The sequence below is a fragment of the Myodes glareolus genome, chromosome 6, assembly GCF_982192425.1.
Source record: "Myodes glareolus chromosome 6, mMyoGla1.1, whole genome shotgun sequence".
Classification (NCBI taxonomy): domain Eukaryota; kingdom Metazoa; phylum Chordata; class Mammalia; order Rodentia; family Cricetidae; genus Myodes; species Myodes glareolus.
Window position 1 is genome coordinate 4,409,337 of NC_142031.1, and position 17,044 is coordinate 4,426,380.

The 17,044-nt window shown below is 46.4% G+C and overlaps 1 protein-coding gene and 1 long non-coding RNA gene across 2 annotated transcripts; one reads left to right on the top strand and one right to left on the bottom strand.

Moving 5' to 3' along the window:
• Window positions 1-459: 459 nt before the first annotated feature.
• On the bottom strand, window positions 460-7,531 carry Rpl22 (ribosomal protein L22). Its single transcript, XM_048416121.3, has 4 exons — window positions 7,505-7,531; window positions 5,914-6,018; window positions 3,101-3,225; window positions 460-660 (listed from the first exon to the last, which is right to left on the bottom strand). Exons 1-4 carry the CDS (start codon window positions 7,514-7,516, stop codon window positions 516-518), a joined length of 387 nt encoding a protein of 128 aa, XP_048272078.1. The 5' UTR covers window positions 7,517-7,531; the 3' UTR covers window positions 460-515.
• Window positions 7,532-7,727: 196 nt separating this feature from the next.
• On the top strand, window positions 7,728-13,687 carry LOC148121592 (uncharacterized). Its single transcript, XR_015738021.1, has 3 exons — window positions 7,728-8,516; window positions 8,642-8,826; window positions 11,729-13,687. It is a non-coding gene; the product is annotated as an uncharacterized LOC148121592 (long non-coding RNA).
• The last annotated feature ends 3,357 nt before the right edge of the window (window positions 13,688-17,044 follow it).

The window sequence follows — 17,044 nt, forward strand, 5'->3', positions numbered from 1 at the left end:
TTAAGTCTCACTTCTAGCCCTTGCTGACCTCTGACTCACACCTATCCTATAGATAGAGCACTCTAAAGGCATGACGCCCAGCATATTTACAAATCCTTCTATAAAGGGCAGAATATGCAGCAGTAACACTAAAGACCACCTCTTACTTCTACAGGAAGGAAAAAGGTTAGTGCTCACAACAGTGAACAGCTTGGGAACCTGTTTTATGGACTGTCATTTTCCCAGGAAAGCTCCAGACATCACCGGCTTGCTTTTAACGAGGAGCACCACATTGTATTCTCACACCGCTCTGAGACAGATGCCGTGTGCAGGGTCAGATGCAATTGGTTGGCCCCGCTGCACTCGGGCATTACTACTGGAGAACGTGTCTATATACAAACAAGCAGCAACCAGCCCAGGCCTGTCACCTCCAATTTCCTGTCCAACCCACACTGTAGAGATACAATGATAAACCACAGGTTTTGTTCCTAAATTTTATTTATGAATTAATACAAAACATTCCAGACCAATGTGTCTTAATCCTCATCCTCCTCCTCCTCTTCGTCCTGGTTAATCTGGAAGTAACGCAGCTCATAGCTCTCTTTGCTGTTGGCGACAACACGCAACCAGTCTCGGAGATTGTTCTTCTTCAAATATTTTTTGGTGAGATATTTCAAATACCTGCAGAAAAAGAACATTTAAGAACTACAGTAGACTGTGGTCTTGCATTCTGAAACATTTTAACTTCATAAAACACAATAAAAAACAATTTTAAGATGTTTTTTCAGCCCTCCCAAACAAGGATAGGCCAAGGCAAGTACACCCAAGGCAGTGCTCTCCCAAGACCGTCTACCATGCTGTATCCCTCAAGAGGCAGTAACAACGCCATCAGCGCACACCAGCTGGCCCCCTAAGCAGCCAACACCTACAAAGTGGCCCACAGTGACCACTAGAGAAAGAAGGCAGTGGTAAGTTGACAATTACATGTGTTTTAACACCTTTGCTGAGAGTCACTAACCTTCCAACCAGCTCCAAGCACTTCTCACACACTTCTGCAAACCTCCCTGAGGAGGCAGATGGGTTGTCAGGGCTATTTGTCAATGTTCTGAGTCCCCTAACTTCTTCAGTAGGATGGCCATTATCCAACACTTGGGCACAGCGTGTATTCCAGAGCTAAGACTCTTGTTATGAGATGGGTCCCTGTTACCTAAGGTGGCCTCAAAAACTGGGCTCAAAAGATCCACCAAGCTCAGCGTAAGACTACAGATTTATGATGCCTTGCCTCAAGTTTCTTCCCTCCTCTGCTGGGGTCAAATTCACGGTGCTGCACATTCCCCACACCTGAGCTACCTCTCAGCCATACTATGTTTCCTTTATTTGTTGCCTTGGCCTGAATTAACTTGATGTTAAGCCAGGTCAGGGTGGTACACGCCTTTAATCCCAACACTTGGAAGCAGAGACAGGTGGATCTCAGTGAGTTGGAGGCCAGCCTGGTATACAAAGCGAGTTCCAGGACAGCTAGGGCTATTACACAGAGAAACCCTGTCTTGAAAAACCAGAAGGAGAAAAGAGTTTAAAAAAAAAACAAAAACAAAAAAATCTCAGTAATTAGAGGATCGCCAGTTTCCGATCAGTCTGGGCTACATAACCCAGTGGCAGTCTATGTCATTGTTTTCTCAGACTCAAAACTTCAGGGTTTCAAAACTCATAGCAAAACAGCGTCAGAGACAGGAAGAAAAGACATCCTAGACTCGGAACACCCTTGGGTGTTTCAGAAAAATAACACTTGTCATCGAGAAAGCAAAGTCAGCGGGCAAGGCATTTGGAAATGGCAACAGGAAAATCCCAAGTTCAAGACCTGCTATACCCCAAGTTCTCATGGCGGGCCTAGACAACTTATAAGACTCTTGTCTCGAACTCAAAATGAAACAAAAAGGGATCATGGGACAGGGGTACCAAAATGCAACTCAATGCCTATTGTGTACAAAGTCCTCGACCCCCGAAAACAGGCTGTGGGGATCAGAATGCGTAGCTGAGACTGGAGCAAGAGTGGCTCCAGGGTAAGGCACCCTCAAACCACAGTTCATGGGGTGTGGGGAATATCCTACATGTGGATAAGAAGCCTCCTCCCCACGGGTTGCCTGCTGTGTACCGCCTGCCTCACTCGCCTGCCTCACTCACCGCAGCCAGGCAGCCACCACCTATTTGCTGACAAGGTCTTAACCAGCAGACTCTGCCGGGCACACACTATGTGAAGAGCTTCCCCAGATCCCCAGATTCCGGCCCAACTACGTCCAGCTCTGCTAAAGCAGCACATCGCCATTGTCACCCTCATCCTCACACAGAATCAGTGTCACACCCTGCAAGGAAAGACTCCACGATGGCATCAGATCTCACCCAATGCCAAAGGACAGCTTACAAGAAAATCAGAATTAAAAATGAACCTCTCACCTAAGTGTGGCAGCAAGCACCTGGAAGCCCAGCTCTCAGGAAAGAGATGGGGACAAGAACATCAGGCACCAAGGCCAGTCTCAGCAACCTGCTGAGTTTGAGCCCACTCTGAGCTACACTGGGGGGAGGGGAGTCAACACCACAACCTAACAACAAAGGAAGCAACAATTTAAGAATGCTAGGTGTGGTGGCACACGCCTTTAATTCCCAGCACTGGGAAGGCAGAAGCAGGCCAAGGCTCTATTACAGAGACCCTGCCTCAAATAACCAACTGGGAAAAAAAACTAAGGAAACATAGGCAAAGTCTGAGTCCCTTTTGAAGTTTGAAATACTGTAGCCTGCGAACAAGTACAGCAATGACAAGCTAGATAAATACACTTAATGGGCCTGGAGAAGGCCCAGCAGTTAAGAGCACATACTACTCTTTCAGAGGACACGTTCAGAACCCAGCACCCACACCAGGCAACTGCGACTCTAGCTCCAGGGCACCTGCATATACAAACGCATAACTAAATATAAATCTTAAAAAACTTCACCAGAAGGCAGAGGCGGATCTCAGCGAGTTCGAGGCCAGGCAGTGCTACACAGAAACCCTATCTCAAAAAGTTAAAAATAACTAAGTTATTCTATTTCTCAGTAGCAATGCTCACACACCCACACTGCCCTTTACCTTTTGGAGAAAGGCACCTCGGAAGTGACAGTGATCTTGCTCTTGCTCCGTTCGATGGTCACAACCCCTCCGCCAAGATTCCCAGCTTTGCCGTTCACCTTGATTCTCTCCTGGAGGAACTGCTCCTGCAGAAAGCAAAGTGAGTGCAGTGGGCTTCCCGTCGCCAGTGCAGACTACTCAGACTTTCTCCCAGCACTAAACTACAGTGCTCCTTTAAAATTTTCAGTCTTTCTAGGGATGTGAGTATATGCACACATGTGCGTGGGTGCCAGTGACATGGTGTCTGGCTATCAGAGGACAACTGTGTGGGGTCGGTTCCCTAAGCGGGTTCTAAGGACCAGACTTGGGCCATGAAGCTTACAAACAAGTCCGTAAAGATGGCAATGGCACTAGTCAATATAATCTCATGCAATTTGAAGATAATACTGGTACAAAATCCTTGACTGTTTCCATGCATGACAACGTGCCCCACACGGAGAGCTTAGAGGGCAGCACACTCATGGACAAGGGGTAAAGAGTAAGCCAGGGCAACATAATGAGATCCTACCTATCTCAACATAAAAACCAAAGGGTCAAGAGTAAGCAGGAGACCAAGAGCCAAACTTTTATAGGAACATGCAAAGCTGCAAGCAACCTCTGGGCCTAAGGAGCACGAAGCACAGTTCTTAGCACTAGAGAAGGAGTCTCCACCTAGTACACAGAGAGACAAACACCAACACAAACAGTTACAGACCTGCCTGGAGTCACCTGCATGGTACAGCAGAAGCGACAGGGACCCGTGAGCCCAGACATACTCTGCAAAGCACCATGTGACCAGGGCAAGCCATTCACCTCAGGCTTCAGGGACCTCCGTCCAAAAGGGACTTTTTTGTTTTGATCTGTTGCCACTGCAATGAGATGAAGTCCCTTTCAGCTCGACACTACCATTTTTAGGGACCGAAGATGTGAGATGTGGCTCACTGACAATTAAGAATGCCCACCTAGCACGCCTGAGGTCCTGAGTCAAATTCTGGGACAAGTTTTTAAAATTGCAACACAGAACAGAGAGCTGCTGCGGTGGGCAGGACCAGAAAACTCGGCTTGCTTTAACTAACACGTTTTCTAAAGGAGTCGGAAGGAAACCACAGTGGTGACACCAGGCAGGGCCAACACAGTTATACCAAACAGAAGTCACCAAGGCCTGCAGAGACTTCCAATCTTCAGGACCCGAGTTCGTTTCCCAGCACCCACGAGGCAGTACATAACCATCCCTAACTTCAATTCCAGGGGATATGACCTCCTCCCTCTGACTTCCAAGGGCATAGGGCATACATGTGGTACACAGACATATATGTAGGCAAAACACTCACACATTAAATTTTTTTTTTGTAGACAGGGTCTCTCTATGTAGCTTTGGTTGTCCTGCAACTCAGTATATAGACCAGGTTGGCCTCGAAGTCAGAGAGATCCACCTGCCTCCAACTCCCAAAAACTGGGGTAAAGGCAAGTGCCACCACGCATAGCAATCAATAAATAAATAAATAATTGCTTTTTAATGAAGAAAAAAGAAATCAGCCAGGCAGTGGTGGCGCATGCCTTTAATCCCAGCACCCAAGAGGCAGAAGCAGGTGGATCTCTGATTTTTGAGGCCATCCTGGTCTACAGAGCAAGTTCCAGGGCAGGCTCCAAAGCTACAGAGAAACTGTCTCCAAAAAACAAAAATATTTTTTTAAAAGAAAGAGAAAAAAAAAAAGAAAGAAAGAAACCATCAAGTCAGGCATGGTGGCCCATACTTTTAATCCCAGCACCCAAGAGGTAGAAACAGGTGGGTTTCTGGGAGTTTGAGGCCAGTCTGGTCTATACAGTGAGTTCCAGGACAGTTAGGGCTGTTACACAGACAAACCCCATCTCAAAAAAACAAAAAGAAAAAGAACCCACCAACATGCAAAGGACCAAAGCCATGGAGAAGTCACTGGATAAAGGACACAGGGGTCAACTGATGCCCATCTGAGACAGGTAGGCAGACGTCCCCAAAAGGCTAATTCCATTTGTACAACTAATGGCTCTAAGTTTTAATTTTCGATTTTTTTGGAAATGACTGTTCTTGACAACAGTTAACCTTCTAGAACGTGAAAAATAAATATAACTTTAGGAGATGTCTGCATACATAGGCCCCAGTCCCAAGAACCAAAATCGGGCTGCAGAGACAATTCTAGATTAAGGGGAACATAGGGATACTGGGAATCTGGCAAAAAGTCAGGACAGGGCTGGAGATGACTGGTTCCCAGCACCACACACAACGGCGTCTAACTCAACCAGAGAATCCAATGCCTTGGCCCTGTTCTGTCCCCCAGGGCACTGCACACACATGGTGCAGACATACATGCAGCAAACATGATACATAAAACTTAAACAAGAGGGGAACCTCAGGACAGCACCAAGTCTGTATTTAAAAAAAAAAAAGCCCCAGAGACAGCCCAGCAAGCAGATTAAAGCAAACACACTCAGGCCTCAAGGCTGTGGTGAGCTGCTGCCCTTTGCCTAAGGACCCAGAGGCCCAGGATGAAGATGCCCACACAGACTAAACCCAACAAAGTACAGCAGCAATGCTGGACCCACGGAGTTTACCTGATTCTGGGTAAGATCATCTTCTGTCAACCACATGCCACGGCCTGTCTATTACCTCATTTAGCCTACAGAACTCAGGGGACTCAGCAACTGCCCCCCCCCAGTTAAGGGACAGAAGTGGGACTGCCTACAAGCCCAACAGAGACCTACTCCAAGAGGGTCCCAACGGTATTCCCAGCCCAGAGGAACAACAGAATGTCACTTACGAAATTAGCAGCGTCCATGATCCCATCTTCTACAGGGTGGGTGCAATCGAGGGTGAACTTCAAAACCTGCTTCTTTTTTTTGCCCCCCTTCGCCACAAGCTTTTTCTAGGGGTACAGAGAAAACACAGGTGAAGCCTCCGGTAGTGCCCCCCCACAATTAAAACAAAGCATGCCAGAGGCATCAAAGTCCTTACAAACAGAAAACCAAGGAGATGAGGGGTTGGTTCCATCAAGAGTGCCAAGGAACTTGTTTTACATGCTAAGGGAAGGGGGGAGGTCATTAACACTCCTATCCCCTTCCATCTCTCCAGACACCCCAATCTTTACAACCATGAGTGTTTCCCTAAGAAATACTCCTTTACACACTTGTAAACACAAGCACACAGTGCCTTACACACTCATCGTTACTGTGAAATTCTTAGCCTCTATCTCACACTAGAGCACTTCACCTTGGTCCTTAGCGCCTAATCCCAGGACCTTCTCAGGAACAGCCGAGGAAGTGGACAATATGCTTCGAGGTTGGTCAACGATTTCCCCTGGCCGAATGAGTTAATTTAGCACTTCCAAACGACACCCAAGAGGATCCAGCTTACTTTTACAAAGTAACATTCGTCAACCGTCTCTCTACTGACATTGTAACTTTTAAGAACTCACCTGAATTTCTACTATTAAAAGTTTAGCAGTTCACGAACAGCACACATCTCCCTTCTGGATCAAGAGACCGTCCACAACTCGCAGTCAACTTTTCAGCGACTACAAATTGCTACATTCAACGTGTCTTCCCACTACTAACCAAAATGACTGCTTTTAAATCTAGCCCCAGGAAAGTATGGATCAGTATTAAGAGGACCTGCCTACAAGAGACCCCAAAAGTTCCCAAATGGAACCCCAGGAGTCTAACCCAAAACCACACCAGTGTACTAAAGTCGAGATAAAAAGACTAAGACAACAGGAAATACACCTAAGAATCCCAACTAAAAGATAATACGACACCTAAAACCATTACTGTTCAAGCAGAGCGACCTCCAGATAGAGCCTGACATAAAGGCACTGTACAGACCATCCTCAGCCAAGAGAACGAAATCTTGCCTTCGTCGCCCAACACAGAAAGGGCCTGTATACAGCTGCACCCTAACGCAAGCAGCTTGCTCGAGGGGCGCTACAAAGAATCCTCCTCAAGCCCAACCGCGGCTCTGAAACCCGGCCGCCCAGTGAAGGGCCATTTCCACCCGGCTGCCCAGGGTGGCAGGTCACATCCGTCTTGCCGGCCCCTCGCCCAAATAACTGGGCGCGGTGCCCGGAGTCCGAGGCTGGGTCTCGTGGTCGGTCGGTATCCAGCCCGCAGGCCCCGAACAGGATCTGATCCGCCACCCCGAGCAGTCCCGGCTCTCCCCACCGCCCCGAGTTGCGGCCTCCTCCGCCCACAACGTGCTTGGCCGGGCCGCGGTCCCGGCCTCCTCCGCCCCGCCTGCCAAGCCATCCCGGCCTGACGCTGCAGGACGCAGTCCCCCACGCGGTCCTGAGCCCGAGCCAGCCCACCAGGCCCACGTGCCACTCCGGGAGCCGCGGCCTCACGCGGAGCCATACTAACCCCGGGCGCCATGGCGGCAGAGGAGGCAGAAAGGGAGGGGGGCGCACTACGCAGGCGCGAAGAGCCCGCTGCGCGCGGGGCACGCAAGGAGCCAGGCAGCCTTAATCGATCGGCACTGCCGCTAGATCGCTGCGGCCCAGCCGCCCGAGGGGCGATCGGGCAGCTATTGGTTTTCCCGGGGCAGAGTCGGCTGCCGGGAAAGGGGAGGAGTCCAGATGGACCGTCCCACTGCAACTACCGGAGGGGGACCGGGCGAGCCCAAAGAGAGATAAAGGGGCGAGCTCTACTTTTAAAAGTCTTGAAAGATTAAGACAAACGTTCCCTAAACAGGCAATTACCAGCTGGCCAGGTGATAATCGAACGCAGTTACTTGAGGAGATTGGGGCTATCTCTTTTTGATCACAGAGAAAATTAGAATTTTAAAAGTCCGCCAGGCCGGGTGTCTCACTCCTCTGAGCCCACCACTCCGGAGGCAGAGGCAGGAGGATGCCGCAGGAGCGTAGCTAGTTTGAAGCCATCTGGGCTACAATATCGAGTTCCAAGCCTACCAAGGTACACAGTCAAACGCTAGTTCCAGGACTATATCTATTTCTTCATCCTAAAGAAAACGCCCAGCTTGGAAGTTCATGACACCCACGTGACTAGCCTGCCTTGATCAGCACGCTCCAGCTTGAACTCACAGATTCAGTCTGGCGCCCTCTGCCTTCTAGTTCCCCAGTTCCCAAAGCCTTCTCCAGCTTTCCAGTACCACCCAGATCCGGTCAGTGCAGGGTCCTGTTCAGCGCTCTCAGAGCCCAGCTCATCAACCCCACGTAGCGAACGAAGTGAGGGTTTTCATCCGTAGCTGAACAACTCGTTGGCATGACGTCTTGCGTCCTTCGGGAGTTATCCTCTGGGATCCTGAATTGTGATCACTGCACAATCCAGTCCTGTCGCCTGGAATTCCTTAAAAGCCCCGTCTTGATTTATAATCTTTGAAGGAAACACACCATGCTGATTGATCGGGTTTAAAGTTAGTGTCTGATGTCAGGTACTCAGGCTGCAAAGCCACCTGCAGTTTTCTTTCCTGTTTGGTTTGATTATCCTAGTCTTTTGTTTGGCGTGTTAAGACAGAGCCTTCTCCTTATCATTCTATAGCCCAGACTGACCTGGGGAGCACTGTGTCCTCCAAGCTGGCCTTTGACTCAGCAGTCCCCCTGCCTCGTTCTCCCAAATTCTGAGATTGCAGGCATAACCAGCATACTAGGGGCAGCTTGTTGTTCTGCCTTTGCAATGCTGAAGCTGGGCTCTGCAAACCTTTCTGCTTTGGCACCCACTCCCAGGTAAGTACTATAAGAAGTGACTTTGAAAAAAGTAAATATTTTTTTTAAGTAGTGACTTTGCTTCCTTCATGCCTGTTGGTGTTACCTACTCCTGCTTCATTCTGTCGCTGGCAGAAGATTGCATATATTCCAGAACAGTTATAAATCCAGTCCAACACATCTGTAGACCCCAGCATTGTGTTGTGATGTGTGTGTGTGTATGTATGTGTGTGCACGTGTGCGTGCATGCGTGCATACAGGCGTGTGTGTGTGTGTGTGTGTGTGTGTGTGTGTAAGTTGTCAGAGGATAACTTACAGAAGTCAGTCCTCTCCTTCCCAAGAAGTCATCTTGTCAGATTTGGGGCAAGTGACCTTACATACTAAGCCCTGAAAAACTTTAAAAAATAAATTTTATTTATCATTTTGAGTGGGGGAGGCAAACCACACACTTGTGTGAAGGTAGAGAACAAACTTTGGGATTCTCACCTCCCGCTGTGTGGGTCCTGGGGATCAAACTTGGGTTGTCAGGCTCTAAAACAACTCTCTTTCCCTTCTGCACCATCTGAGCCAGGAAAAAAAAATACTAAACAAACCCCTTAAATCTTTGGTTAAAAAACCACAGTCAAAAGCTGGGCACGATGGTTTGCGCCTGTGGTCGAAGCACTCAGGAGGCCGAGGCAGGAGGATTACTACAAATGTAAGACTAGCTTGTCTGAGAGAGAAAGGGAACTCAGCCATTAGCCTAGAAAGGTTCAACCTGTGATTGAACCAGTTCTAGAAATCCCAACAGCCTAGACACTCACCTGCCCAATACACTAGCAAAAGAGACGATAATAAAGGCTATTTAATCAGCACGGCTGTCCTGGGAAGATAGACAAAGGGAGCCAGTGAATCTAAGCCTGTCTTTCAGCGGCTGACAAGAAAAGGGAGAGAGCAGACCGCTGAGGAACTGGTGGCACAGAGCAGCCAGGCAGGCGGCTGAGTAAGCAGCATCACTACCCTGGTTCTCTGAGGGACTCTGGGAAAGTCACCGCTGTTGTGGCTTGAGAGACACAATCCAGTTCCAATGAGCTGACTTCTGCTCTGGGGTCCTCACATCACAGGTGATGTTCTTCATGGGCTGGGGTGACCCATCCTTCAAGGCTCATTGTTGTTTCGGGGTACTTTGGGACCCCTAACATGAAGGCGTTTGTCAGTCTTGCTTTCTGCAAGCCAATGTAACTGCAGGAGAGAGAGAAACTCAGAATGGAGAAATACGAAAGCCCAAAAATAGAGCCAAAGGAGACCAAAATGGAGTGATTAGGACCCAAGACTGGTGCCCTCCTCCTTTAGTGACTCCACAATGGTGGGAAAGTGACCTGGTTCTTGGCAATTTTAGTTGCTGAAATACACAGTCTGCCTTCAGATCACAAGGGCCCAGCCACCAGCGCTCTGGTGTGCTGAGCCCCGACTCTGGTTTTCGATAGATTTAGAATAGTAAATGCATCTTGAACTTAGCTTTTTTTTTTTTCAAAAACTTTTGAATTCTGGAGGGTGGTGTGCATGTGAATATAGTACTCTTGGAGCCCAGAAGAGGGTGGGAGAGCCCCTAGAACTGGAGCTACAGTCAGTTATGAATCACCTGACATAGGTGCTGGAGACTGAATCCAGGTCCTCTGAAAGAGCAGCAATCACTTAACCATGGAGCCATCTCTTGCTGTGGGACAATGGTTTTACCCTGTAAAGATTTGTTTCTTGCCGGGCGGTGTTGGCGCACCCCTTTAATCCCAGCACTCGGGAGGCAGAGGCAGGCGGATCTCTGTAAGTTCGAGGCCAGCCTGGTCTACAAGAGCTAGTTCCAGGACAGGCTCCAAAGCCACAGAGAAACCCTGTCCAAAAAAACTGTTTCTTGTACTTGTTTAATAAAATGTTGATTGGTCAATAGCCAGGCAGGAAGTATAGGCAGGGCAACCAGGCAGGAAGTATAAGTGGGGAAACCAGGCAGGAAGTAGAGGCAGGGCAGTGAAAATTCTGGGAAGAGGGAAGTTTCAGTCTGCAGTCGTGATCCAGACACAGAGCAAGCAAGATGTGACTGCCTCACTGAGAAAGGTACCAGCCACATGGCTAACAAAAACAATAATCCCAGCACTTGGGGTCCCACACCTTTAATCCCAGCACTAGGGAGGTGAGACAGGAGGAATACGGCTGGGCAGAGAGGAAAATAAGGTGGGAAAAACAGTGCAGTCTGAGAAACAGAGCAGTCCGAAGCAGTCTGAGGTCAGTATCACTCTTTTGGTTTGAGTATTGGTAGAGGTAAGAACTCTGGAGTGGCTGGCCATTCAGATTCATTGATCTTCAGCACTATCCCCTATATCTGTCTCTGGGCTTTTATTATTAATACCAATTATAATTCACATTACAAACTTTAAGTTTTTTTAAATGCTAATGAAAAAGGAACAGCAGCTGGGGAGAGGCACATATGTAGATATAAGGAAAAACTGCTGAATTAAATCAGCCTGTATACTTTGAGGATGTGTTGACCTCAGAATGGAAACCAAGATATGTGTTACATTGAGGAAGAGGTTTTGCTTTGGTTTCCACAGGAGAAGAAAAGCTATGGGTACCATCAAGATAGATAAAGATTAGATTCAAGCCAGGCAGCGGGGCACACACCTTTAATCCCAGCACTCAGGAGGCAGAGGCAGGCGGATCTCTGAGTTTGAGGCCAGCCTGCTCTACAGAGCAAGTTCCAGGACAGGCTCCATAGCTACTGAGAAACCCTGTCTTAAAAAACAAAGCAAAACAAAAAAGATTATATTCAAACAGAAGAAACCTCTTAATTAGTAGAGTAATAGTTCATCAGTGTGACCAGTCAACCTGCCAAGAAGGGAAACTCCTTCAAAGTTAGAGGAGTTGGGACAGGGTTTTGTTTCTGTCTTTATAGGAGAATAAAAAATCCAATTAAGGAATCTGAAGACCACCGGACAAATGAGACATCTGAAGAAGAGAGACAAATCATCTGGAGAAAATGTCCCAAGAAAAAGAGCAAACTGGCCTAATTTATATATGGCACACTCCCAATAGACTGAAAGTCTCACAGATCTTTCCAAATGTTTGTTTCTGCTGCTCTCTTCAGACATATAATGGAAATGACCTTTTTGTAATCCCAGTCCAATTGAAGATTAAATCTGGCTTTGGAGTTGGAACATATCTCTCTCCTTCTCTAAACCCAAGCATGTTAAAGAAAAATCCAAAATTTCTGTCTCATGTCAGAAGAGCCACCTGGTATGGAACAAACAGAAGAAAACCAAAATTAAGGGACTATGCTACTACCACTAATCTCATAATCCTTTGGTTTTATTGTGAGTCTTTACAATTTTCTTAAGGTATAAATATTACCTCAAATATATACATATAATATATATATAAACTTTATATGTTTATTCTGTCATGATATTAATGGTCATATAGAATACTAACTAATTTAAGAAATTAGGCTTCAGCTGGGCAGTGGTGGCACATGCCTTTAATTCCAGCACTCGGGAGGTAGAGGCAGGCAGATCTTTGTGAGTTCAAGGTCAGCCTGGTCTACAAGAGATAGTTCCAGGACAGGATCCAAAGCTACAGAGAAACCCTGTCTCGAAAAACCAAAAACGAAAAAAAAAAAAAGTGAAACAAAAAGAAAGAAATAGGCTTCATCTAGCTCCAGTACATGATTTCAGGTTTGAGTCTAAAGCAGGCAACTAGAAATTATGTTTGTGCACTCCAGATGTGTTTAATAGATTGTAGTCTTTTTTAATATTTATTTATTATGTATATTCTGTCTGTGTGTATGTCTGCAGGCACCAGACCTCATTACAGATGGTTGTGAGCCACCATGTGGTTGCTGGGAATTGAACTCAGGACCTTTGGAAGAGCAAGCAATGCTCTGAACCACTGAGCTGTCTCTCCAGCCCCTAAATTGTGGTCTTTTAACCTCTTCAAGATCTGCTGCATATGACATTTAAAATGTTTAATTTTCTGCCAGGCCATTGTGGCACACACCTTTAATCCCAGTACTTGGGAGGCAGAGGCAAACGGATCTCAGTGAGTACAAGGCCAGTCTGGTCTACAAAGCGAGTTCCAGGATAGCTATAACTGTTCCACAGAGAAACCCTGTTTCAAAAAACCAAAAAAGAAAAAGAACGAGTTTAATTTTCTGCAGTGAACTGTGACCATTCCTAACAGTGACCTTTGAAGTCTCCAAAAGGATGATGGGGCTACACAATGACAATTCCACCTGAATTGTGGCTTCACTGCTAAGCTGTCAAACACCCCCTGCTCAGGACAAGTTCAAGGTGGTTGGCTTAGATGGTCCAGAACCTCACAGACTACTCCAGCCAGGACTTCAGATAAGCCCTGCACTTTCCCACCACATAGAGACTGGACAGCTACTAACTCTCCCAAGACTTGATCATTATTTCAATTTTCTAGTGTCACCTAAGGATGCCATCACCCCCAGATGACAGGAAGTAATTCTAAGAACAGGATACCCACATTCCCAAGAGGTGGGGTGGGTGGGTTCTGGTCATTTGGTGGATTATGAATGTTTATCGTCATATAGGGGGAGTTGGTTGATAGTTGGCATTCGTCATGGGCAGGGAGGAAACTAAAAAGGAAATTAGAGTCAGGGATTTGATTCTAAAATGAAAAAAAGGGGGGATATAGGAATGTTAGGATACAAAGGGAGATTATTGAATCTACTTTTTAACTAAAACTGCAACTACTGGTCTCAAATATTTCACATTGGTATGGACTTTTGTATATTGATACAAATTTAAGATTATTTCGTTATTCTGTATATGTGTTTCTATTCTAGTTTAAGATATTTTTGTATATTGATACAAATTTAAGATTATCTTTATTATACTGTATCTATGTTTCTACTCTTGTTTAAGGTATTTTTGTATATTGATACAAATTTAAGGTTATTTTTGTTACAATGAAAATATGTTTCTTTTTTTTTTAAAGATTTATTTATTATGTATTGAGTGTTCTGCCTGCATGTATGCCTACATGCCAGAAGAGGGCACCAGATCTCACTATAGATGGTTGCGAGCCACCACGTGGATGCTGGGAATTGAACTCAGGACCTCTGGAATAACAACCAGTACTCTTAACCTCTGAATCATCTCTCCAGCCCTGAAAATATGTTTCTATTCTTCCCCCCCCCCCCCCAGCTTGAAGCTTAAGTTCCTGTAAGAGACTCTGGTGTTTCCTTTCATAGTGAAATGACACATTGGAACTCCAAAAGGAGTCTGGTGTAGCTGCAGGCCGAGACAGGTGAATTCCTGAGATGAGGCCAGCTGATCTACATAGCAGGGACAGTTAGGGCTACACAGAGAATCTATGTCTTCACTCCATCCCCAAAAAATAACTTCAGAAGGAAAAAGCTGTATTTTATGTTTCTAAGCAAATTACCAAGGCAAATTATGATTCTAGTAAAGTCGAATGTTGAGTCTTTAGAAATTTTGTATATTTACTTAGAAAAATTTTCTGAATATCTTACTGATTTTGATAATTTTTTTTTGAGATAAGGTCTCCTGTAGCCCAAGCTGGCCTTGAGCTGCTGCTGCTGCTGCTGCTGCTGCTGCTGCTGCTGCTGCTGCTGCTGCTGCTGCTGCTGCTGCTTCTTCTTCTTCTTCTTCTTCTTCTTCTTCTTCTTCTTCTTCTTCTTCTTTTTCATTTTTCTATTGATATTTATTGAGCTCTACATTTTTCTCTGTTCCCCTCCCTGCTTCTCCCCTCCCCCCTTAAGCCCTCCCCCAAGGTCCTCATCCTCCCAGTTTACTCAGGAGATCTTGTCTTTTTCTACTTTCTACTTCCCATGTAAATAATCTCTCTTAGTGTCCTCATTGTTGTCTAGGTTCTCTGGGATTGTGGTTTGTAGGATGGCTTTCTTTGCTTTATGTTTAAAAATCACTTATGAGTGAGTACATGTGATAATTGTCTTTCTGGGTCTGGGTTACTCACTCAAAATAATGTTTTCTAGCTCCATCCATTTTCCTGCAAAGTTCAAGCTGTCGTTATTTTTTTTCTAAACAGTCTCCTATATCCCCTAGGCCAGAACTCCACGTCCTTCAGTTACCACCCTCTCCCTCCCTCTGTACACACACCCTGGGCTGGGGGGTTAGCTTTGAGGATGGTCTCAGTCTCCTCACTGTTTGTTAAACTCACTCGGGCCAGACACCTGTCAGCCACCAGCGCAGTTCCCACAAGGTTGCCTGAACACCTCTGCTCAGTACCATGCCAGTTCTTCATCCTGCTCCTCCTGAATCTCTTAGTGACCTGACACCACTGGTCATCCCCCCACTCCTTGCCAGGCTTGCTACCAGCAGTTCCAGTACCCAGCATTCTCTGGGGTCTCCCAGCATTCTCCGGGGTCTCCCAGCATTCTCCGGGGTCTCCCAGCATTCTCCAGGGTCTCCCAACATTCTCCAGAGCCTTCCAGAATTCTCCAGGGTCTCCCGGCATTCTCCAGGATCTCCCAGCATTCTCCTCCAGGGTCTCCCAGCATTCTCCGGGGTCTCCCAACATTCTCCTCCAGGGTCTCCCTGCTACGGACCAGCTCAAGGGAGCCACTCAGACCGTAAGGGAATCAGGGCGAAGGCACAGGAGAAATCAGGATACGGCGAGGAAAAGTGACACACAGACACTCTCAATGTTTTTGAGACATGCTGTTGCGATTTACTTACTTCAGTGCAGGATTATATATTATTACAAACAAAGAACTTGGCAAAGGCATACATCATCAGATCATAAAATAGAAAAGAACGGCATAAAACAGTTTTACAAAGAGAATCTTTAAAGATGCTTTGGCATGAGTACAAGGACTTTTGCTTCCTTACATTTGTAAAGTTACCCCTTCTTTTTTCTTGTTATTAGAGAGACCATTGTTCTTGAGTTAGCCCACCTTTATCAGCTTGTACCAGGTGGCTGACTTGTGCTCAGCTAAGTGACCTTGTGTGTCTGGGTGAGAAAGAAGAAGAAGGCTACTATCTTCCTGGAAAAACTTTCTGAGACTCATTTTGTACCATTAATCTCAACTCCTTTCCCTTCCCGACTCTCAGGGTCAGATGTTGTAATTAGCCTAGGTTTTCTGGCCATAAGGAAGGTTGCATAGGCCTCCTGTTAAGTTGCACATAAATGCCTAATGCTGTTTTCCTGTAGAAGGCTTCTAAGGTTTTTTCTGCTAAGATTAACTCCTTTTATTCCACATCATCAAGGAATTGTTCTAATGATGATTTTGGCAATTCCCAGAACTGGCTACTTTTTTAAGGCTTTAATTAATAGTGGAGCAGAATTCAAAAATGTCCTCAGCAGTCTTGTTTGTATCCGCAACTGCCTGGAATAGTCTGATCTGTTAGCAATATGCAAGAATCACAAAGAACACACAGACAAGGGAAAAGACACACATATGGCTCCAAGAACAGCCAGGTCGAGTCAATACTAATGGCGACTCAGGTAGCATTACACCACAACTGGTTGCCAAGGGACCGCCTGGAACACACAGCTCCTAGAAGCACAAATCTCAATCCTTCCGGCAATATTTGCCCATCCAGTCAGCATTTCTGCTACACTGGCGAGACAGCCGTGGATGTAGCATCTCCCAGCATTCTCCAGGGTCTCCCAGCATTCTCCTGCATCTCATCTCACCCTTTACTGCCTCTCTCATCTACATCCACTCTGGTCTTTTTTCTTTATTTAGTCAAGGTCTCGGGACTTTGAACTTGCTTTTACCTCTGCTTGGAATGTTCCCTGACCTCTGAAGTCTCAAGTTCAGTATTCTCTTCTGCTTCTGATTCACTGGTGTAGCCCAGAGCCCCATTCCCTCCCGCCTGCTCTTTATCACACACACCCCTCATTACAATATTATTTATATTTAACACCATCTGTCATTGCTATGATTATTTTTATACTTGGTCAACCATGATTGGTGTGTTTCCTTCTATGACCCAATGCCTGGTACAGTATCCAGCCCATGGCAGTTGCTCATTAAACATATAAACACATGGATTAAAGAAACATGAGTGTCAGGAGCAATACCCAGTATCCACAGGGTGGTGCAACACCTATCATCATAGCACTCAAGAGGTGGAGGCAGGAGGATCCAAAGTTTAAGTAGCCTGGGCTACATAGTGAAAAACTGAGCTGGAGAAATCGTGCAATGATTCAGGGCACTTTTGCAGAGGATGGGGGTGAGGGGGTCCCAGCACCCACA

Excerpts from the sequence above, each read along its gene's own strand:
- Rpl22 (XM_048416121.3), bottom strand. Across the intron at positions 3,226-5,913 it reads TCATGGACGCTGCTAATTTC|GAGCAGTTCCTCCAGGAGAG; the intron begins GTAAGTGACATT and ends TGCTTTCTGCAG. Across the intron at positions 661-3,100 it reads GAGGTGCCTTTCTCCAAAAG|GTATTTGAAATATCTCACCA; the intron begins GTAAAGGGCAGT and ends CTTTTTCTGCAG.